The sequence below is a fragment of the Erythrolamprus reginae genome, chromosome 9 (assembly GCF_031021105.1).
Source record: "Erythrolamprus reginae isolate rEryReg1 chromosome 9, rEryReg1.hap1, whole genome shotgun sequence".
In the NCBI taxonomy this organism is placed as follows: domain Eukaryota; kingdom Metazoa; phylum Chordata; class Lepidosauria; order Squamata; family Dipsadidae; genus Erythrolamprus; species Erythrolamprus reginae.
In genome coordinates, this window is record NC_091958.1 from 47,805,321 (window position 1) to 47,829,988 (window position 24,668).

The window sequence follows — 24,668 nt, forward strand, 5'->3', positions numbered from 1 at the left end:
TGGGGCTTCAGGGAAGCTTTGGAGAGTGAAACAGCCTTCCCCAAGGTCGAAAATCAGCTGGCTAGCATGCACATACTTGCTGGAGCTGACATAGGGTAATTTCTCGCATGCCCTTTGATATGGCTCTGCATGCCACCTGTGGCACACATGCCATAGGTTTGCCATCACGACTCCAGGATAATTGCCAAATAATAATTATTATTATTTATTGGATTTGTATACCGCCCCTCTCCGCAGACTCGGGGCAACAACAATAATAAACACAACATGTACAATCCAATAATAAAAACAACTAAAAACCCCTATTATAAAACCAAACATACACACAAACATACCATGCATAACTTGTAATGGCCTAGGGGGAAGAGCTATCTCAACTCCGCCATGCCTGGCGGTATAAATGAGTCTTGAGTATTTTACGAAAGACAGGGAGGGTGGGGGCAGTTCTAATCTCCGGGGGGAGTTGGTTCCAGAGGGCCGGGGCCGCCACAGAGAAGGCTCTTCCCCTGGGGCCCGCCAAGCGACATTGCTTAGTCGGCGGGACCCGGAGAAGGCCAACTCTGTGGGACCTTATCGGTTGCTGGGATTCGTGCGGTAGCAGGCGGTTCCGGAGGTAATCTGGTCCATTGCCATGTAGGGCTTTAAAGGTCATAACCAACACTTTGAATTGTGACTGGAAACTGATCGGCAGCCAATGCAAGCCACAGAGTGTTGAAGAAACATGGGCGAATCTTGGAAGCCCCACGATGGCTCTCGCGGCTGCGTTCTGCGTTATACCCTCGCTTATAATTTTAAAGGTGTATATTCTCAGCAAACTAATATTAGATAACATTCCTTTACAAAACACTGGAAATGTATTTCTTTCCTCTTTTAAGGTCCATTGTTTTCAAACCGCTGAGAAAATTGTGAACTTTGCATGATATGAGATTGTCTTTCTGTAGCAATTGTGATCTGTGCAAGCTGTTGGAGAGGTGGGAGATCTTACCACACTGAAGGGGCATTTCTATCGGGACGAAATTCCGGTTGCACAGATGCCTGAAGGCTGCAGCTAAGTTACAGGCTGCTTTGAGGCTCTGTAGTTCACACAGATCAGTTTTGCACCAGTGGTAGAACGGTTCAGGATTCACCTTTTTTAAGAGAAGGAAGAGAGAAATGTTGAGATGTTTATTGGATAAATATAGCATTCCCCTTTAGTCTGACTCGAGTGAGGAACATCTGTTGGAATGAGCTTATAAAACACAGATCCGAACAATAATGATAGAAAAGTACAAGGTTTTTTTAGCAGGAAAAGAATCCATAAAGGGAGGGAGGGAGAGAAGGGGAGAAAGGAAGGAAGGAAGGAAGGAAGGAAGGAAGGAGAGAGAGAGAGAGAGAGAGAGAAAGAAATAAAGTAAGTCTGACTCCAGTGAGGAACATCTGTTGGAATGAGCTTATAAAACACAGATCAAACAATAATGATAGAAAAGTACAGGGTTCTTTTAGCAGGAAAAGAATCCATAAAGGGAGGGAGGGAGAGAGGGGGAGAAAGGAAGGAAGGAAGGAAAGAGAGAAAGAGAAAGAAAGAAAAAAAGGAAGAAAAAAGAAAAAGGAAGAAAGGAAAGAAAAAAGAAAGGAAAGAAAGAAAGAAAGAAAGAAAAAAGAGAACCAAAAAAGAAAAGAGAAAGAAAAAGGAAGAAAGAAAGAAAAAAAAGAAAAAAGCAAGAAAAAGGAAGGAAGGAAAAAAGAAAGAAAAAATGAGGGAAGGAAGAAAAAAGAAAGGAAAGGAAGAAAAGAAAGAAGTCACAGGTGCAAAACAGAGAAAATAACTTAAAAAATAGCTTCCCTTTTTCTTACAGCAGTTATAACCATAGCTATAAACATACCTCTTACTATGAGATTACAACATAGAACCATTGAACCGGAAGGGACATTGGAGGTCTTCTAATCCCCTGCCAATGGCATAATCTATTTTTTTTCCTTGTCACCCAATTCCTAAATCATTATACGTCATTAGCATTATATTCTTACAACTCCAAAACAGCTCCTAAAAGGCGAGGCGGAATCTTGGAAAAAGGTCTGGCAGAGTCCAGTGCTCTGCTCATCGACACACGATTTATCCTCTCTCTCGACTTCACTGCAACGGCCGTTCACCTTGGAGGAGAAGATCAAACACACCACCGTCAGCACTATAAACAATTCAGAGCTTGCGTTGCATAGATTATGTCCTTATTTGCACAGAATGAATGGTTAGGCATTCAGCAAATATATCTCCAAAGAGATGTTCATACCTATCTTATGAGTTTCACCATCGACACTGATGGAGGAACAAATCTTAACATTTGCTTTGTTGCTACTTTCAACTGTTCCTTGACTATTTCTTGACACAGAATGCTGGACTCGATGGGCTTTGGCCTGATTCAGAATGGCTCTTCTTACGTTCTTATGTTCTTTACATAGTACAGGTAGTCCTCGACTAATGACTGCAATTGAGCCCCAGATTTTCTGTGATCATTCATTCATTCATTCATTCATTCATTCATTTGATTTCTATGCTGCCCTTCTCCTGAGACTTAGGGCAGCTTACAACAAAGGTAATATATCATGTAGAAATCTAAGTAAAATTGCAATCTAAAAATCTCCATGGTTAGAAACATAGAAGATTGATGACAGAAAAAGACCTCATGGTCCATCTAGTCAGCCATTATACTATTTCTTGTATTTTATCTTAGGATGGATCTATGTTTATCCCAGGCATGATATCCTGAGTAGCTGGAACTTGCAGGCTACTTGATTGTTTTACAATGTGTGTTCTGAGTCTGGTTTACATTGTAAAACAATCAAGTAGCCTGCAAGTTCCAACTACTCAGGATATCACGCCTAATCTACAACCATTAACTAATCAGCATACCTCAGCTACATCAACGACCCCAGATGTTACCCCACTGACTCACCAGGAAGTTTCTACACAACAGGCAATTGCTGAGCCATCAGACCACACCCAGCCACCAGTATTTATAGAAGGAAGGCAGCTCAGGTCTCACAGTGTTCGCCTTAGAACAAGGACAGAAACACCAGCCTGAAGATGACGAGTGAGACCTCGTCGAAACGTCGCCAGAAATTTCAAAATCCTACACGGGAAGAAACCCGAATATACCAAGACTGTCATACCTGTACCCGTGAAAATCTACGAAAACACACACACACACACACACACACACATATACCAAAGGTGCATGGAACACTCTTGCCTTCTCACCAAAGTGGTACCTATTTTTCTACTTGCATGCTTTTGAACTGATGAATACCTGCCATGCTTGTATGAATTCTGACAAGCTCTTAGCCAGGGAGCGGTCAGGAAGCATCCATTCGTTGCCAGCTTCATTATCGTTGGTACCAAAAAGACCAGCAGATATTCCTAAAAAGGACAGGGGGAAAAATGGAATCCCTGCAGATTACAAGGGCAGCTTTGGCAGAATCCGAGAATATCCCATACTGCTATGTTATTTTAATGTTTCATTTAAGAACACCCATTTATTCTTAAATAACATTTAGACTTATTTACCACTTCATTGCACTTTTAAAGCCCTCTCTAAGTGGTTTACAGAATCAGAATATAATTCCCAACAAAGTGAATGCTTTGGTCCTCACCATGTAAAAAGGATGTTGAGACTCTAGGAAGAGTGCAGAGAAGACCAACAAAGAGGATTAGGGGAATGGAGACTAAAACATATGAAGAACGGTTGCAGGAACTGGGTAGGTCTAGTTTGATGAAAAGAAGGACTAGGAGAGACATGACAGCAGTGGTCCAATATCTCAGGGGTTGCCACAAAGAAGAGGGAGTCAAAACTATTTCCCAAAGCTAGAACAAGAAGCAATAGGTAGAAACTAACCAAGAGAAAAAACACACTTAGAACTAAGGAGAAATTTCCCGACAGTGAGAACAATTAATCAGTGGAACAGCTGGCCTCCAGAACTTTTGAATTTATTTATTTATTTATTTATTATTTAGATTTGTATGCCGCCCCTCTCCGCAGACTCGGGGCGGCTCACAGCAGGATACAACAATTCATGACAAATCTAAATATAATTTAAAATATTTTAAAAAACCCATTTACTAAGCAAACATACACACAAACATACCATGCCTAAATTGTACATGCCCGGGGGAAGTGATTCAGTTCCCCCATGCCTGACGACAAAGGTGGGTTTTAAGGAGTTTACGAAAGGCAGGGAGAGTAGGGGCAGTTCTAATCTCCGGGGGGAGTTGGTTCCAGAGAGTCGGGGCCGCCACAGAGAAGGCTCTTCCCCTGGGGCCCGCCAACCGACATTGTTTAGTTTACATTGAATGCTCCAACACTGGAAGTTTTAAAGAAGAGATTAGATAACCATTTGTCTGAAATTGCATAGGGTTTCCTGCCTAAGCAGGGGGTTGGACTAGAAGACCTCCAAGGTCCCTTCCAACTGTGATATTCTATTCAGATCTGAAAGCTTCGTACAAACCGTGATGCCATCCCTCCAAAGTAAAGGTGCAGAAATCGTAACGCAGGTCACAAACAATCAAGGCGCCTTCAGCTGCTGTCATTTCCACATGGTTTGCGTCCACCCGGATGTTGGTGCCATTTTCTTGGAGAGGGACGTCAAAACTCCCGCAGTCCTTCAACAGCGAAGTGTTGTATTGCTTGCAGATCTGTATGAAAACAAAATTTTAAAAATCCAGCTTGGGGATTTTTTAAACAAAAAGCTTAGAGAAGGCCAACTCTATGGGCTCTAATCGGCTTTAGGAAGTGTAAGGCAGAAGATAACCCTGTAAATAACATGGCCCTAACCCATGTCCAGCTTTATAGGTGATAACGGGTCCAAAGACGGGCTACAAGAATGGTGGAAGGTCTTAAGCATAAAACGTATCAGGAAAGACTTCATGAACTCAATCTGTAGAGTCTGGAGCACAGAAGGAAAAGGGGGGACATGATCAAAACATTTAAATATGTCAAAGGGTTAAATAAGGTTCAGGAGGGAAGTGTTTTTAATAGGAAAGTGAACACAAGAACAAGGGGACACAATCTGAAGTTAGTTGGGGGAAAGATCAAAAGCAACGTGAGAAAATATTATTTCACTGAAAGAGTAGTAGATCCTTGGAACAAACTTCCAGCAGACGTGGTTGGTAAATCCACAGTAACTGAATTTAAACATGCCTGGGATAAACATATATCCATTGTAAGATAAAATACAGGAAATAGTATAAGGGCAGACTAGATGGACCATGAGGTCTTTTTCTGCCGTCAGTCTTCTATGTTTCTATAACCAACATCTTAAATTGCATCTGGAGAACCCATCACGAATCCAAATTTTGGGTTGGTGCCTTGGGATTTGTTACTATGTTATTATCTCAAAATGGGGAAGGACGGATGATTGACACACATATCACCTGGTTGGAAACATCATTTAAAAAAAAAAAAAAAAGCTTAGATGCACCATTTATTAACTTTAGTATCTCCATCCATTTATCTCCATCCATTTTGCTTTTACCTGGACTGATAATAGCAAAAACTTTACTTCGGGTTCCAATGTTTACCTTCTGTTCGGGATAAATGATGATGACTCTTTTCTTTGTGTTCAGGTATAGAGACCTGCCCGCACCACTGCTTCGGTTTAGGATGAGAGTAAAGGCATTCTGGGAAAAATCTCTGGCCAGCAGCAAGCTGCAGTTGGAGGTCAAGCTGTACATTTTTCCATCAAATGTCCATAGGTGCTTGGTACCCATCAACAAGGCTTGATCTGGGTGGGGTCGAAACATAACGTCATGTAGTTACTTCAGGGGTGTCCAGTCTTGGCCATATTAAGACCTGTGGACTTCAATTCCCAGAATTCCCCAGCCAGGATGGCTGTTTTGTCAGAAAAAGATCAGACTAAACCCTAATATTATTCTGGAATAATTATTCCAGTGGTGAAATCCAATTTCTTTTTTTTTACTACTGGTTCTGTAGGTATGGCTTGGTGGCCATGGCAGGGGAAGGACACTGCAAAATTCCCATTCACACCCTACTCCAGGGGAAGGATACTGCAAAATCCCCCTTCACACCCTACTCCAGGGGAAGGATACTGCAAAATCCCCATTCACATGCTACTCCAAGGGAAGGATACTGCAAAATCCCCATTCACATGCTACTCCAAGGGAAGGATACTGCAAAATCCCCATTCACACGCTACTCCAGGGGAAGGATACTGCAAAATCCCCATTCACACGCTACTCCAGGGGAAGGATACTGCAAAATCCCCATTCACACCCTACTCCAGGGGAAGGATACTGCAAAATCCCCATTCACACGCTACTCCAGGGGAAGGATACTGCAAAATCCCCCTTCACACCCTACTCCAAGGGAAGGATACTGCAAAATCCCCCTTCGCACCGTACTCCAGGGGAAGGACACTGCAAAATCCCCATTCACACGCTACTCCAGGGGAAGGATACTGCAAAATCCCCATTCACACCCTACTCCAGGGGAAGGATACTGCAAAATCCCCCTTCACACCCTACTCCAGGGGAAGGATACTGCAAAATCCCCCTTCACACCCTACTCCAGGGGAAGGATACTGCAAAATCCCCCTTCACACCCTACTCCAGGGGAAGGATACTGCAAAATCCCCATTCACACTCTACTCCAGGGGAAGGACACTGCAAAATCCCCATTCACACGCTACTCCAGGGGAAGGACACTGCAAAATCCCCATTCACACGCTACTCCAGGGGAAGGATACTGCAAAATCCCCATTCACACCCTACTTCAGGGGAAGGATACTGCAAAATCCCCCTTCACACCCTACTCCAGGGGAAGGATACTGCAAAATCCCCCTTCACACCCTACTCCAGGGGAAGGATACTGCAAAATCCCCCTTCACACCCTACTCCAGGGGAAGGATACTGCAAAATCCCTATTCCCTCCCTACTCCAGGGGAAGGATACTGCAAAATCCCCATTCACACCCTACTACAGGGGAAGGATACTGCAAAATCTCCCTTCACACCCCACTCTGGGGTCAGCCAGAGGTAGTATTTGTATCTCTGAACTACTCAAAATTTCTGCTACCAGTTCTCCAGAACCAATCCGAACCTTCTGGATTTCACCCCTGGATTCAGCGGTGGGCTACGAGCCGGAATTCTAAATTGTACTCGCCGCGGCGGCTCTAAGTTCTTGTGGGACCAGCATGATTTTGCTGATGCATCCGTGGAGGTAGCAAAATAGCACATGGAGCCGCAGATAAAGCCTCGCCGAAACACGGGCGCAATTTTGCTACCTTCACAAGTGCAACAGCAAAATAGCACTGGTCCTGCGAGAACTTATGAGCCGTGGTGGTGAGCGCAATTTAGCTTTCCAGCTCGTAGCCCACCGCTGCCTGGATTCTACCCTAAGAGTCTTTCAGACAAGTTTTCATTGTCTAGAAGCCATGATGGACCCAGAGGGCTTTCAGACGGCGCTTGGGGTTATTCCAGAGGCACTCGTCCACAGTTCGGCGGAGTCTCTCGCGGAGGCCTGGAACAGGGCTGCAGCGGGGGCTCTTGACCGGATTGCGCCTTTGCGACCTCTCCATGGCGCTAGACCCCGTAGAGCCCCATGGTTCAACGAGGAGCTCCGGGAGTTGAAACGCCAAAAGAGACGTCTAGAGAAGCGATGGAGGAAGATTAGGTCTGAATCCGATCGAACACTTGTAAGAGCTTTTATTAAGACTTACAAAGTGGCGCTCAAGGCGGCAAGATGCGCGTACCATGCCGCCTTGATTGCATCAGCGGAATCCCGCCCGGCCGCTCTGTTTAGGGTGACCCGCTCCCTTCTTAACCAGGGGGGAGTTGGGGAGCCCTTACAGAGTAGTGCCGAGGATTTTAACACGTTTTTCGCTGATAAAGTCGCTCGGATCCGGGCCGATCTCGACTCCAATTGTGTAACAGAGTCGACTGACAACGAGTCAGTCGAGGTGACTGGGGCACGTACTTGTCCACCTGTCTGGGAAGAGTTTGATCTGGTGACACCTGATGAAGTGGACAAGGCCATCGGAGCTGTGAGTTCCGCCACCTGTTTACTGGATCCGTGTCCCTCCTGGTTGGTTTCGGCCAGCAGGGAGGTGACACGGAGCTGGGCCCAGGAGATTACCAACGCTTCCTTGGGGAGGGGAGTTTTTCCATCACTCTATAAAGAAGCGCTTGTGCGCCCCCTCCTCAAGAAGCCCTCCCTGGACCCAGCCGTACTTAACAACTATCGTCCAGTCTCCAACCTTCCCTTTATGGGGAAGGTTGTCGAGAAGGTGGTGGCACTCCAGCTCCAGCGGTCCTTGGAAGAAGCCGATTATCTAGGTCCCCAGCAGTCGGGTTTCAGGGCCGGTTACAGCACGGAAACCGCTTTGGTCGCGTTGATGGATGATCTCTGGCGGGCCCGGGACAGGGGTTTATCCTCTGTCCTGGTGCTCCTTGACCTCTCAGCGGCTTTCGATACCATCGACCATGGTATCCTTCTGCACCGGCTGGAGGGGTTGGGAGTGGGAGGCACTGTCCTTCAGTGGTTCTCCTCCTACCTCTCTGGCCGGTCGCAGTCGGTGTTAGTGGGGGGCCAGAGGTCGACTCCTAGGTTTCTCCCTTGTGGGGTGCCTCAGGGGTCGGTCCTCTCCCCCCTGCTATTCAACATCTACATGAAACCGCTGGGCGAGATCATCCAAGGACATGGGGTGAGGTATCATCAATATGCGGATGATACCCAGCTTTACATCTCCACCCCATGCCCAGTCAACGAAGCGGTGGAAGTGATGTGCCGGTGCCTGGAGGCTGTTGGGGCCTGGATGGGTGTCAACAGACTCAAGCTCAACCCGGATAAGACGGAGTGGCTGTGGGTTCTGCCTCCCAAGGACAATCCCATCTGTCCGTCCATCACCCTGGGGGGGGAATTATTGACCCCCTCAGAGAGGGTCCGCAACTTGGGCGTCCTCCTCGATCCACAGCTCACATTAGAACAACATCTTTCAGCTGTGGCGAGGGGGGCGTTTGCCCAGGTTCGCCTGGTGCACCAGTTGCGGCCCTATCTGGACCGGGACTCATTGCTCACAGTCACTCATGCCCTCATCACCTCGAGGTTCGACTACTGTAATGCTCTCTACATGGGGCTACCTTTGAAAAGTGTTCGGAAACTTCAGATCGTGCAAAATGCAGCTGCGAGAGCAGTCATGGGCCTACCTAGGTATGCCCATGTTTCACCATCACTCCGCAGTCTGCATTGGTTGCCGATCAATTTCCGGTCACAATTCAAAGTGTTGGTTATGACCTTTAAAGCCCTTCATGGCATCGGACCAGAATATCTCCGAGACCGCCTCCTGCCGCACGAATCCCAGCGACCGATTAGGTCCCACAGAGTGGGCCTTCTCCGGGTCCCGTCAACTAAACAATGTCGGTTGGCGGGCCCCAGGGGAAGAGCCTTCTCTGTGGCGGCCCCGGCCCTCTGGAACCAACTCCCCCCGGAGATTAGAACTGCCCCTACTCTTCCTGCCTTCCGTAAACTCCTTAAAACCCACCTTTGCCGTCAGGCATGGGGGAACTGAAACATCTCCCCCTGGGCACGTTTACTTTATGCATGGTATGTCTGTGTGTGTGACTGTTAGCATATGGGGTTTTTTAAATATTTAAATATTTTACATCTGTTTGATTGCTTATGATTTGTTTTTTTACATGTTGTGAGCCGCCCCGAGTCTTCGGAGAGGGGCGGCATACAAATCTAAGTAATAAATAAATAAATAAATAAATAAATAAATTTAGATGCCCTCATCCTTCAACCATGGAATGGATAACGATAGCATTTATAGTTTATATTAATAACAACAAACAAGTTTCCATAATGGCAACTATATCAAATCTTCCCTCATTTACTTGAATTTCTAATTCCCCCTGTTTACTCCTCATGCTCTTACATAAGGGACATGTATAAGTGCACTAGAATGCCTTCTGTCCCCTGTTCTAATTTTTCTCTTTACTAGTACAGTATCGTGTATATAAATATTACTATATCTTTGTATACCACCAATACATACTTGACAAAACAAACGAATAAATAAATGCTCTGTGCACTGGTATATAGACATTTAAATCCATTTTGATTGATCTTGTGCTTACTGTCTACATGACTTGTGTCGTGCCTGACTGCTTCTACTTTCTTGACACCTATTTGATTAGGGTACATGATATCATTATGATGCCAAAAAGTCAAGTGTTTCCATTTTTCTGTCCACCCCCTGTACTATGAAAGGTTTGGCTTTGCTTGACAGCAGGGCTGATAAACTTACCCCCACATATATCTATGTTGCGTTCACTGTTAACTATATTAATTTTAGATTGCTTAATCTAATCTAAATTAATTAATTAAACTTAATTAATTAAACATAATTAATTAAATTAATTTTAGATTCATTTAGATCAGGGAGGTCCAAACTTGGCCATTTTAAGACCTGTGGTCCTCAAGTCCCAGAATTGACTTTGGGAAATTCTAGGGGTTGAGGTCTATAGGCCTTAAAATGACCAAGGTTGGATATCCCTAAGTTACTAATTGGTCTTGTAGAGCCCCTTGTGGTGAGGAGGATCTCTTTCTTCAGTGGTGGTGGTGGGGATGACAAACAACCACCATGTTATTTAAAATAAATAAATAAATCAGCAATCAATCAATCAATTGCCTGGTATTCATTACTGGACTCTGTTGTTTCCTCCCCCAATCCCAAAACCTTCAACCTTACATTATCTACAATAGACCTCTCCCCTTTTCTAAGAGGTCTGTAATGGGTGTGCATAAGTGCCCCTTCATGCCTACCATCCCTGTCCTAATGTCTTTGTATCTTTTCTATCTCTACTTTATACTTATATTACGTTAAACATACTACAATACTATATCTGTATGGTAAGTAAGTAAGTGAGTAAGTAAGTAAGTAAGTAAGTAAGTAAGTAAGTAAGTAAGTAAGTAAGTAAGCCAGCCAGCCAGCCAGCCAGCCAGCCAGCCAGCCAGCCAGCCAGCCAGCCAGCCAGCCAGCCAGCCAGCCAGCCAGCCAGCCAGCCAGCCAGCCAGCCAACCAACCAACCAACCAACCAACCAACCAACCAACCAACCAACCAACCAACCAACCAACCAACCAACCAACCACTAGATCCATCTTCATCATCTTTCAAGAGCTGTAAAAGAAGCAGAGGGATCAAAATGAAAGTGCACCAAGAACTTACGTTCAAAAGGGCTCTCCATGATGGCCCGCTTAAATTTGTAATATTCTGCAGCCAGATCGATGCGATAGAGGCTTCGAAGGGGCTTCATTACTTTCTCTTCGATGATGTGGTTTGTAAGGTTGATCACATCTAATGTGGCCCCTCCTTTGGGCATGATGGGCAAAGTCAATGCCACAGAACAGTTCCTGCAAGGCACGGACATGGATGAATGATTGACTTGGAGCAGCTTTGGAAACGCATCCATAAAGAATAAAAGTTGGCATTAAGAAGAGGGCGGGCAGGAGGCCTTCTTCCAACATGGAGACGCGGGGAAAAAAATTGCCAAAAATTGCATCATCAGTGGGTTCCTACCGGGGTGGTGCTCTGGACAGCACCGGTAGGAACTCACCCCTAGGTGGCGCCCGTGTAATGGCACCGACCGAACCGCGTCCATGATGCCATCCTGATGTCAGTAGCGGGCCCCTAGCGGTTTGGGCGATCTGGGAGGAACCCAGGGGTGGGCTACTGTCCAGACCGGGGGGGGGGATGCAGTGGGGTAGCAAAAATGGAGTTCCACCCTAGGGCACCCAATTTGCACTGAAAGATGTTGAAAGAAAATGCAGGGTGTCCTGCATAAGCCACACCGTAGTGTGGTAGTAAAAATATTGGTAGCCCTTCACTGGAGGAACCCACCCCTGAACGGAAGGAGAAAGAAGGATGAGACAGCCAATCAATCAATCAATTCAATTTTATTTGATTAGTCAATCGGCCATATCAAAGCAAAAATAGCAACCACGTCGGTCATCATAAAACTGCGACTCATCATAAACACTATACAGCAGTGTAAACTGGTTAAATTAGAGAAACATCTTTCAGCTGTGGCGAGGGGGGCGTTCGCCCAGGTTCGCCTTGTGCACCAGTTGCGACCCTACTTGGACCAGGAGTCACTGCTCACAGGCACTCATGGCCTCATCACCTCGAGGTTCGACTACTGTAATGCTCTCTACACGGGGCTACCTTTGAAAAATGTTCGGAAACTTCAGATCGTGCAGAATGCAGCTGCGAGAGCAATCATGGGCTTTCCTAAGTATGCCCATGTTACACCAACACTCCGCAGTCTACATTGGTTTCCGATCGGTTTCCGATCACAATTCAAAGTGTTGGTTATGACCTATAAAGCCCTTCATGGCACCAGACCAGATTATCTCAGGGACCGCCTTCTGCCACACGAATCCCAGCGACCAGTTAGGTCCCACAGAGTGGATCTTCTCCGGGTCCCGTCAACTAAACACTGTCGCTTGGTGGGACCCAGGGGAAGAGCCTTCTCTGTGGCGGCACTGGCCCTCTGGAACCAACTCCCCCCAGAGATTAGAATTGCCCCCACCCTCCTTGCCTTTCGTAAGCTACTTAAAACCCACCTCTGCCGTCAGGCATGGGGGAATTGAGATCCTCTTTCCCCCTACGCCTTTATAATTGTATGCATGGTATGTATGTATGTATGTCTGGTTTTTATATTAATGTGTTTTTAATTGTTTTTAGTATTAGATTACTATTGTACACTGTTTTATTATTGCTGTTAGCCGCTCCGAGTCTCCGGAGAGGGGCGGCATACAAGTCCAATAAATAGATAGATAGATAGATAGATAGATAGATAGATAGATAGATAGATAGATAGATAGACAGACAGACAGACAGACAGACAGACAGACAGACAGACAAACAAACAACAATAAAATTAGATAAAATAAAGGGAATTTAAATAAATGAGTTAGAATGCAGTATAATAAGCTAAACTTAAGTAGTAAAACATGAAAATATAACGCTTGCAAAGGTTTACATTAAAGAAATATAAGATACCGGTATAAAATATTCTTGTTTACAGCCATGTAACAAGAAGTCATAAAAGAGAACAGAAGTCCACCCATGTGCTACCTGGATGAGAATCGATACAGATTCGATATCGATTTTTGGAGCCTGCTCAGCATTTGGGATAATTTGGTTTCCGCCCAGTTTAGAATCTGTTGAGTTGCCTGTTATCAAGATAAAAGAATAAATAAGGTTTAGATTTTATTATTAAAACAGAATTAAGTACAGTAGTACCTCTGCTTTAAGAACTTAATTCGTTCCGTGACCAGGTTCTTCAGTAGAAAAGTTTGTAAGTAGAAGCAATTTTGCCATAGGAATCAATGTAAAAGCAAATAATGCGTGCAAACCCATTAGGAAAGAAATAAAAGCTCAGAATTTGGGTGGGAGGAGGAGGAGGAAGAAGAGGAGGAGGACAGTCGCTGCCCAAGGAAGAAGGTGAGGTGAGAGGAATAAAAAAAATCCAAAACGTGCCTCCTACACATCCGGTACAAGACTGCCTCCCATATACTATGCCGGAGAGAGAAACCCAGGGGGAATGGCAGGAAACTGGCCGGGCCTTCGTGCCGCTCTCAAATTTCCTGGGAATTTTTTCCGGGCTCAGGTTCTTAAGTAGAAAATAGTTCTTAAGAAGAGGCAAGAAAATCTTGAACACCTGGTTCTTATCTAGAAAAGTTCTTAAGTAGAGGCATTCTTAGGTAGAGGTACTACTGTATTTAAATACCAAATATATAAACATATATTTATTTACACATTATATTTTTAATTCAGTGCAGTTGTGCAACTCTCCGTGGTTTTACGGGAAATGGATTTCATTTTATTTGTGGAAAGCCACATAGACTTTCGTATATCAGGAAGTGGGAGATTTGACTCAAGAGATCCTGCCAAGCGCATGGAAGTATGCGCCCTTCAGTGTTCTCTTTGAGAGGATCAAGGCAACATCCATGCCCCCATCTATTCTCCGCCTCCCAAGTCCCAGCTGATTGGGGGAGAATGGAGATTTTGTAGCATCCTTCCTTTGCCACGCCCAAGTCATGCCACGCCCAAGTCATGCCACGCCCACCAAGCCATGCCCACAGAACCGGAAGTTAAAGAAAATTGAATCCCACCACTGAAATTGTAGTCTGTTAAGAAAAGTCTTACTGCAGAAATAAAAGAAGCAGCGATAGAAAGTGCTCGGGTGGTAAGAGTCCTCGGTTAGAAGGATGCAACAAAATGGACAATACAAAATTGGTATTGGTATATGGTGGATCATATTCAGTTTGAGATTATGGATAAGAGGATGAATTCGGCCAATGAAACTGATCTGCAGGAATTGATAGGACGATGGGACAAGGTAAGAGGATATGTGGTTAGTAGAATTCGAGACCAAGGTACAAAGAATAAATTAGAATCACTTTATAATACAGTGTTCCCTCGATTTTCGCGGGTTCGAACTTCGCGAAAAGTCTATACCACGGGTTTTCAAAAATATTAATTAAAAAAATACTTCGTGGGTTTTTTCCCTATACCACGGTTTTTCCCACCCGATGACGTCATATGTCATCGCCAAACTTTCATCTGCCTTTAATAAATAATTTTTTTAATAAACTTTAATAAATAAACATGGTGAGCAATAATCTAAATGGTTGCTAAGGGAGGGGGAAATTGCAATTTAGAGGTTTAAAGTGTTAAGGGAAGGCTTGTGATACTGTTCATAGCCAAAAATAGTGTATTTACTTCCGCATCTCTACTTCGCGGAAATTCGACTTTTGCGGGCGGTCTCAGAATACAACCCCTGTGAAAATCGAGGGAACACTGTATATAAAGAGATATACTGCTATTGAGTTAAAATGGTATATAGAAAATATGCCCCCATTTTGGTGGAGGGGTATGAATGCTGTTTGGTGGTGGGAACTTTGAGCATTGAGCACACTGTTATGTGTTGTGTGAATGTTTTACTGATATACTGTTATTATAAAAATCAATATTTTTTTTTTAAAGTCCTACTGCGGACCGTATATAAGTGGACGTATATAACACCAACCATATCAAAGGCAGTTTTCAGAGATCTCAACGCAACCTGGATGGGTTCCATCAGCCATACATCTTTCACCACCGTGGGCACCAGTGCCTGAAGTTTCTTTAGATACACCTCGGTCTTCTGTTGCCAAACTTCATCCAAAGGTTTCAAGGTCACATCATAGTAAGCATCTTTTAGGGTGCTTAGTGGCTCTCGAGTAAGATGTTTTTAAAAAACATAGTAAAGCACAACAATAACACCAAGACAACTAGACACAAGAACAGTTTTTTTCCGAACGCCATCACTCTACTAAACAAATAATTCCCTCAACACTGTCAGACTTTCTACTAAATCTGCACTTCTATTCTATTAGTTTTTCTCATCATTCCTATCACCCATTTCCTCCCATGTTGACTGTATGACTGTAACTTGTTGCTTATATCCTAAGATTTTTATTAATATTGCTTCTTCATTGCTTATTTGACCCCTATGACAATCATTAAGTGTTGTACCACATGATTCTTGACAAATGTATATTTTATCTTATGTAAGCTGAGAGCATATGCACCAAGACAAATTCCTTGTGTGTCCAATAAAAATTCTATTCTATTCTATGAAGATTCACCATAAAGTCCTATCATCTTGAAAGGAGTTTTATTAGGCCAGTGGTACCCAATTTTTGGGATACTGGAGACCAGTTTTGTAGAGAGAGTATTTCCCCCCGAACCAGGGCGGGGTGTGGTTTTGTGTGCTACTTATATCCTGTGAATGGGACTTTGTTTGTTTGTCTGGGAGTTGGGATTAGGTAATTGCTAAAGGTTCAATGGCCAGGGTCCTTCACATCTGCTAAAATACAAGTAATTATTCCCAGGGCAATCCCCAATGAGTTTTCTTTAGCAAGATTTATTGACATGAATGAGATGAGATTACCAGAATTCCAGTGACTAAATTGAGTTTCAATTACCGGTATATCCCTATTTATATTTCCATGGAGATTTTCTGATTTTTATTTATTATTTATTTTATTAATTGGACTTTTATGCTGCCCCTCTCTGAGGTCTGGGGGGGAGGGGCTTACAACATATAAAGGAACAATATAACATCCGAAATCCAATCAATTTAAATTAATAGTCTAAAACCCTAAAACCATAAAAAAAAACCTCATTTAATCAGCTAACTCACATTTTCTAACAGATTTTCTATAAAACAGCAAGGAGACCTTTTCAGATGGCTTTTGACAAAATGGGCTCCTGGATCTTTATCCAGTTCCTATATCAAGACTTTTTAAAAAAAATTTAAAAACAAATCTAGGCTGTCGTTGGTATCTCCACTAAGAATCTAAGTGGGAGGAACATATATTGGCAATTGTTTGACAGATTATTCATCAACGTATTCTGCTTTCGCTTGGAATATATATATATGTGTGTGTTTTCGTAGATTTTCACGGGTATATGTATGTAGATTGTTCTGAGTTCGGGTTTTGCCCCATGTAATATTTTGCATGTCTATGCGATGTTTCGGTGAAATCACATTCACCACCATCAGGCTGAAGTTGTAAACTTTGTGCTGCTGTAAATATAGTTTATAAACTATATTTACAGCAGCACGAAGCTTACAACTTCAGCCTGATGATGGTGAATGTGATATCACCGAAACGTTGCATAGACATGCAAAATATTACACGGGGCAAAACCCGAACTCAGAACAATCTACATATATATATACATATATATATATGTCACATGTTTAAGCTGAATTTGAAAATTAAGGGAGACTAGGATAGATCTATTTCGGCCTTATTTTGGCCTCATCAGCTAGCCATACCCACTGGGACTTGAACCTGCAACCTTTACCTTGTAAGGCAGAGAATTAACCTCTAGGCTACAGTATCCAATCCCTTCAGCTCTGTACCAGGGAAGGGTTACATTTTGTGTCGAATCACAAATATATATATATTTATATATATATATATACACACACACACACACACACACACATACACACACACACACACACACACACACACACATATATATATATATATATATATATATATATATATATATATATATATATATATAAAGGGGCGAATACAAGTGCACTAGAGTGCCTTCCGTCCCCTGTCCTATTGCTCTCCTATACTGTATCTCCTATACCTTTCTTCTATTCCTATATCTCTTCTTCTATTCTTTCTTTGATATGTTCTATTACTATATCTTCTTTTCTATTCTTTCTTAGATATATTTTACTATGAGTATCTCCTCTATAATCATCATCATGTATTTTACTGTGCATATATATATATATGCCCACTAAAACCCTCATTGTGCAAAATAAAGTAATAAAATAAATTAAAAATAAAAATAAATAAATATACAGTATATGCTTGACAAATACAAATAAATAAAATAAACAAAGTAGGGAGGAAAGTAACTCAAGCCTCTTTTATCTGATCATTGCTTTCTTCCTGTCTCTCAAGGCTGTGGTTAACAGTAACAGAGTTGGAAGGGACCTCGGAGGTCATCTAGTCCAACCCCCTGCTCGCACAGGAGACCTATGTTAGGGATTCGAACCACCGAGCTGCTCTCTCTGCATTTTACACCCTTCTTTGCCCCTCTGTGCTTACTTTGCAGCTCCAGCTGGACCTGTTGTAGGAGGCTTTGAAGCTTCCTCAGGTACGTGGGGAGGTGATCTCGTAGGAGCCGCTTAAATCCACTCTGTTCCCAAATCTCAGCGGCGTTGCTCGTCCCACTGTGGAGGAATCTTACCATTTCTTGGGAGGCTTCTAAAAACCAGCCGACAGCATCATATAGAAATCCAATGTGCCGGATCTATAGTACAAACCATATTGAGAAAGAGAGAGAGAGAGAAAGAAAAAAAAAGAGGTAGTTTGATCTCTCTCAGTTTCTGCATCTCTCTCGCACCCAAAACAGTCTTCATAAAAAAGTCAAACATGCCTGTGAATTTGACTGTACAGTGATACCTCGTCTTACAAACGCCTCGTCATACAAACTTTTCGAGATACAAACCCAGGGTTTAAGATTTTTTTGCTTCTTCTTACAAACTATTTTCACCTTACAAACCCACCGCCGCCACTGGGATGCCCCAACTTTGGACTTCTGTTGCCAGCAGAGCATCTGTTTCTGCGCTGCAGGGATTCCTCTGAGGCTCCCCTCCATGGGAAACCCCACTTCTGGACTTCCGTGTTTTTGTGATGCTGCAGAGGAATCCCAGCAGGAGAATCCCAGCAGCACAAAAACAGGCGCTTTGCTGGCAATGGATGTCTGGGGGTGGAGTTTCCCAGCGAGGGGAGCCTCAGTGAAATCGCAGCATCACAAAAACACAGAGGTCCGGAGGTGGGGTTTCGAGGACTTCAGTGTTTTTGCGATGCTGCGATTTCTCTGATGCTCCCTTCGCTGGGAAACCCCACCTCCAAACTTTCATTGCCAGCAAAGTGCTCATTTTTGCGATGCTGGGAATCCCCTGCTGGGATTCCCCTGCAGCATCGCAAAAACACAGAAGTCCGGAGGTGGGGTTTCCCATGGAGGGGAGCCTCAGGGGAATCCCAGCAGTGCAAAAACGGGCGCTTCGGCTGGCAAAAGTGGTGAATTTTAGGCTTACACGCATTAATGGCTTTTCCATTGATTCCTATGGGAAACATTGTTTCGTCTTACAAACTTTTCACCTTAAGAACCTCGTCCCGGAACCAATTAAGTTTGTAAGACGAGGCATCACTGTATTCATGTTGGTAATGACCTTTAAAGCCCTACATGGCATTGGGCCAGAATACCTCCGGGACCGCCTTCTACCGCACGAATCCCCGTGGCCGATAAGGTCCCACAGAGTTGGCCTTCTCCGGGTCCCGTCGACCAAACAATGTCGTTTGGCGGTCCCCAGGGGAAGAGCCTTCTCTGTGGCGGCCCCGGCCCTCTGGAATCAACTCCCCCCAGAGATTAGAACGGCCCCCACCCTCCTTGTCTTTCGCAAGTTACTCAAGACCCACCTATATCGCCAGGCATGGGGGAATTAAGACATCTCCCCCAGGCTTTCTTATATTTTATGTTTGGTATGTATGTGTTGTATGGTTTTTAAATTGTTGAGGTTTTTTAATGTAATTTTATTATTAGATTTGTTCCATTGTTATACTGTTTTTATTGTTGTTGTGAGCCGCCCCGAGTCTTCGGAGAGGGGCGGCATACAAATTTAATAAAAGATAAAAGAAAGAAAGATAATAAAGTTGAATTTGCTTGTTTGACTCACTTAACTCCTGCCTTGTTTAACAACAGAAAACCTGGTTGCAATTATGGTCATAATTTGAAGACTATCTCAAATTATTTCTGTGTATGTGTGTGTGTTTGTTTGTGTGTGTGTGCGTGTTTTAAAGTAGATATCTGAAGTTGCTAGACATCAGGCAGTAGTGTAATTTTTCTTTCCAAGAAAATAAATCTCAATTTGATCCAGAATTCCAAGTGTCGTTAGAAAATTAGAATGTAATCCAGAATTTTGTTTGGAAATAAGCTTAGCTGTTTGAACAAACTCTAATTTGGTGCTTTAAAATGTGATTAATATACCTATATCATCTCTCCCCCCCCACCTCTCTCTCACCCCAAACCCCATACCCAATATCTTACCGATTTTCTGAAATCCTGAATATGATCCTCCATTTTTTTATTTTTTTCCACCAGTCTGCGCCAGAGATCTGATGTAATCTCACCCAGTTTTGACTGTAAGAATCAGAAAGACTCTTAAGAGTAGTTAATATAATTTATTAGCTGAAGAGGCATCTCAGAACAGACCCTCTCTCGAGTCAATTTGAGGCAACAGGTTGATCTGATTTGGAATAAACATTGATCAGGACATTTCAATGACAATAAAATATCACGGTAGTTAATGGTCTTTCTGGTGCTAAAGCTAAAAACTGAAACACTTGGACACCGAGAAAGAAAGAAGATAAATGTCTTAAAATTATGGATTTGTCATCACTATTAGAGTCCCATGGACTGCAAGAAGAAGTAATTGATCAGTCCTGAACAAATAAAGATTAACTTCTAAGATGAAGACCAGGTAAGCAGGCATTGATATATTTTAAGCATACAATCTAGATGGATTAAAAAAAAAAACATTCTTGTCAAGGTTGAAGGAACTGGAAGAATGAGAAGACACTGAATAAGATTAATGAGATATCTGGAATATTCATCAAAAGGTTATGAGTTACAACTAAAGATTGGTCCAAGTAGCAAGAATTGGACATACTGTAGAATCACTAAGAGTCAAACTCAACTTAATTGTACCTAACTACCATAATTAAAGATTAGTTTGCTTGAGAGAGGCCTTCAACCAGGGATTTTCTTAAATCTAGGCTCCAGCACCATTACAGCATTGGCCCAAATGGTTAACCAGGTCAGTTTACCAACCTAATACTGTGGTTGCATCTCTACAAATTCCTATGTTCACTTCCTTTTAACACTATGTTTGTTTATTGGTTTGCTGACAATGGATTTGAATGCGAGACAGAGAGAGACCTGTTCCTTGTTTGCTAAATGGCATCCCACCTCAGTTTTCATGACGAGATCCCAACAGCCGTGGGCCTTCAGAGTCAGACTTTGGTTAGACGCTTCCAAGGTGAGATGTCCCATTTCCTCCCGTCTGTTTACAACCAGGTGGACGTTGAGGGCAGCACGCTTTTGACCCTTCATACAAGCTGCAATTTCTAGTGCATCCTCGGAATTTCCTATGAGAAAAGAGTGGAAGGCAGGAAGAAAGAAGGAAGGAAGGAAGGAAGGAAGGAGATAGATGCAGGCAGGAAGGAAGGAAAAGGCAAGAGGAAGGAAGGAAGGAAGGAAGGAGGGAAGGAAAGAAGGAAGGAGGGAAGGAAGGAAGGAGGGAAAGAAGGAAGGAAGGAAATAAGGAAGGAAGGAGATAGACGCAGGGAGGCAGGAAGGAAAAGGCAAGAGGAAGGAAGGAAGGAGGGAAGGAAGGAGGGAAAGAAGGAAGGAAGGAAGGAAAGAGATAGATGCAGGGAGGGAGGAAGGAAAAGGCAAGAGGAAGGAAGGAAGGAGGGAAGGAAGGAAGGAAAGAAGAAAGGAAGGAAATAAGGAAGGAAGGAAGGAAGGAGATAGACGCAGGGAGGCAGGAAGGAAAAGGCAAGAGGAAGGAAGGAAGGAAGGAGGGAAGGAAGGAGGGAAAGAAGGAAGGAAGGAAGGAAGGAGATAGATGCAGGGAGGAAGGAAGGAAAAGGCAAGAGGAAGGAAGGAAGGAAGGAAGGAGGGAAGGAAGGAAGGAAAGAAGGAAGGAAGGAGGGAAGGAAGGAGGGAAGGAAGGAGGGAAAGAAGGAAGGAAGGAAATAAGGAAGGAAGGAAGGAGATAGACACAGGGAGGCAGGAAGGAAAAGGCAAGAGGAAGGAAGGAAGGAAGAAGGAAGGAAGGAGATAGACGCAGGGAGGCAGGAAGGAAAGAGCAAGAGGAGGGAAGGAAGGGAAGGAGGGAGGAAGGAAGGAAATTTTTTGCACTAACTCTTTTCAGAAAAGGCAAATTTTGGAAACCCAGGAAGAGGATAGATTCCTAAATTATTGAATCTACCTTTCAAGTATCCCATGTAAAACCGTAGGCACTCTTTCCCTTTGATGGCTGTTATTTTCACTTTCTCATTAGGATGGTCCATCTTTCCCTCAACAAGGACTTGGCTTTGATCCTCTGAAGAGATCACACAGGCCTTCACATCCATCCAAGTCGCCTCGGGTCCTTTTAGCTGAGCGAGGGAGACAAATCACAAATATAAGACACAGAGTCAAAGAGTTACGAAACAGCAATTCACTTCAAGTTCCAGAATATCTCACCACTTCTTCACTTTCTCAGAAGCTGCAGGAGAGGTTTAGGAACATGAATGTTCTTAATGTTTCTCTCTTACTAGTGTCATATAAACATTGTTATCTCTTTGTATACCACCAACATGTACCGTATTTTTCAGTGTACAGTGATACCTCGTCATACAAACTTTTCGAGATACAAACCCGGGGTTTAAGATTTTTTTTGCTTCTTCTTACAAACTATTTTCACCTTACAAACCCACCACCGCCGCTGGGATGCCCTGCCTCCGGACTTCCGTTGCCAGTGAAGCATTCGTTTTTGCACTGCTGGGATTCCCCTGAGGCTCCCCTCCATGGGAAACCTCACCTCCGGATTTCTGTGTTTTTGTGATGCTGCAGGGGAATCCCAGCAGCGCAAAAATGGGCGCTTCGCTGGCAACGGAAGTCCGGATGTGGGGTTTCCCAGCGAGGGGAGCCTCAGTGAAATCGCAGCATCGCAAAAACACAGAGGTCTGGAGGTGGGGTTTCGAGGACTTCAGTGTTTTTGCGATGCTGCAATTTCATTGATGCTCCCTTCGCTGGGAAATCCCACCTCTGGACTTCCGTTGCCAGCGAATCACTCATTTTTGCGATGCTGGGATTCCCCTGCAGGATCACAAAAACACAGAAGTCTGGAGGTGGGGTTTCCCATGGAGGGGAGCCTCAGGGGAATCCCAGCAGCGCAAAAACGGGCGCTTCGGCTGGCAAAAGGGGTGGATTTTGGGCTTGCATGCATTAATTGCTTTTCCATTGATTCTTATGGGAAACATTGTTTCGTCTTACAAACTTTTCACCTTAAGAACCTCGTCCCAGAACCAATTAAGTTTGTAAGACAAGGTATCACTGTATAAGACACACCTTTTTCTTCTCTAAAAAAGGCTGATAATTTGGGTGAATCTTTTACTCTGAATGTAGCTTTTTTTCCAGCTTTAACTAGCTGCTAGCGATCTTCCCAGCTCTTACCTTGCAGGCTCTTTCATTGTTACTCTCTGCAAAGAATGTTTTCCAAACCCTAAGGTTTGCAGGGTTTTCCCCCCATTGTTCTACTTGCTCAGATTGTTTCTTTCCAGGTGCTAATGATGTTCCCAGCTCTTACTGGCTTGCAAGCTCTTTCACTATTACTCTCTCAGAATAAATTTTTTAAAACCCCTTAACCAGGGGATAAAATAATGAGCTGAAGGTGACCAGACTAAGGACGCTAGCCAGATGAATACCTGGTAAGCAGATTCTTTTCCCTATTTTCCTCCCCAAAAACTAAAGTGCGTCTTACATAGAAACATAGAATTCTGACGGCAGAAAAAGACCTCCTGGTCCATCTAGTCTGCCCTTATACTATTTCCTGTATTTTATCTTAGGATGGATCTATGTTTATCCCAGGCATGTTTAAATTCAGTTACTGTGGATTTACCAACCACGTCAGCTGGAAGTTTGTTCCAAGGATCTACTACTCTTTCAGTCAAATAATATTTTCTCATGTTGCTTTTGATCTTTCCCCCAACTAACTTCAGATTGTGACCCCTTGTTCTTGTGTTCACTTTCCTATTAAAAACACTTCCCTCCTGAACCTTATTTAACCCTTTAACATATTTAAATGTTTCAATCATGTCCCCCCTTTTCCTTCTGTCCTCCAGACTATACAGATTGAGTTCATGAAGTCTTTCCTGATACGTTTTATGCTTAAGACCTTCCACCATTCTTGTAGCCCGTCTTTGGACCCGTTCAATTTTGTCAATATCTTTTTGTAGGTGAGGTCTCCAGAACTGAACACAGTATTCCAAATGTGGTCTCACCAGCGCTCTATATAAGGGGATCACAATCTCCCTCTTCCTGCTTGTTCTACCTCTAGCTATGCAGCCAAGCATCCTACTTGCCTTTCCTACCGCCCGACCACACTGCTCATCCATTTTGAGACTGTCAGAAATCACTACCCCTAAATCCTTCTCTTCTGAAATTTTTGCTAACACAGAACTGCCAATGCAATCCTCGGATTGAGGATTCCTTTTCCCCAAGTGCATTATTTTACATTTGGAAACATTAAACTGCAGTTTCCATTGCTTTGACCATTTATCTAGTAAAGCTAAATCATTTACCATATTACAGACCCGTCCAGGAATATCAACCCTATTGCACACTTTAGAATCATCGGCAAATAGGCAAACCTTCCCTTCCAAACCTTCCCCTATGTCACTCACAAACATATTAAAAAGAATAGGACCCAGAACAGACCCTTGTGGCACATCGCTGGTAACCTGTCTGTTATATTCTGGTGCATCTTATACTCTGAAAAATACAGTACTTGACAAAACAAACAAAATAAATAAATAAATAAAATGACTTGGGCAGAAAACATTACGGACATCCTGAGTTAGCATTCCTGCTTTCTTCAGGATAACTTTGGTTTTACAAAACTCTACAGCTGATGATGGATCTTATAATAGGAATACCGTGGCTCAAATGGATTGTAGATTCTCCTCTTAATGTAAGTATGTGAACATATCGATCATGAGATGGCAGTAGATACTCACTAACAAGTTGAAAATAAGAACAATGGTGCACAATTTGGTAAAAAGTTGTTCCTGGCAGCTATAGCTAAGCTCCTGATAGTTGCATTTCTTTTGGGATGGAGTCTTTCATTTGGAACAACCTGTATTAATATATCCTCCTTTCTTTCCCCCAAAATGTAAAAGATCTCCTATCAAAATATAATTCTGCTATATCCCTGCTAACTTTTCCCACGACAGGTCAGAAGTGGGATTCAGCAGGTT

At 43.4% G+C, this 24,668-nt stretch overlaps 1 protein-coding gene across 1 annotated transcript in view; it reads right to left on the minus strand.

Annotated features, from left to right (window-relative positions):
• Nucleotides 1-24,668, minus strand: part of LOC139171800 (uncharacterized) — a 124,489-nt gene that overhangs the window by 1,289 nt on the left and 98,532 nt on the right. Inside the window, exons 47-58 of the mRNA XM_070760233.1 lie at nucleotides 21,638-21,806; nucleotides 20,611-20,789; nucleotides 19,690-19,782; nucleotides 17,685-17,889; nucleotides 15,083-15,270; nucleotides 13,126-13,223; nucleotides 11,215-11,399; nucleotides 5,552-5,754; nucleotides 4,480-4,666; nucleotides 3,285-3,394; nucleotides 2,008-2,130; nucleotides 986-1,127 (exon numbers count right to left, since the gene is read on the minus strand). Of these exons, the coding sequence (XP_070616334.1) occupies nucleotides 986-1,127; nucleotides 2,008-2,130; nucleotides 3,285-3,394; nucleotides 4,480-4,666; nucleotides 5,552-5,754; nucleotides 11,215-11,399; nucleotides 13,126-13,223; nucleotides 15,083-15,270; nucleotides 17,685-17,889; nucleotides 19,690-19,782; nucleotides 20,611-20,789; nucleotides 21,638-21,806 (1,882 nt within the window). The remainder of the gene's footprint in view (nucleotides 1-985; nucleotides 1,128-2,007; nucleotides 2,131-3,284; nucleotides 3,395-4,479; nucleotides 4,667-5,551; nucleotides 5,755-11,214; nucleotides 11,400-13,125; nucleotides 13,224-15,082; nucleotides 15,271-17,684; nucleotides 17,890-19,689; nucleotides 19,783-20,610; nucleotides 20,790-21,637; nucleotides 21,807-24,668) is intronic.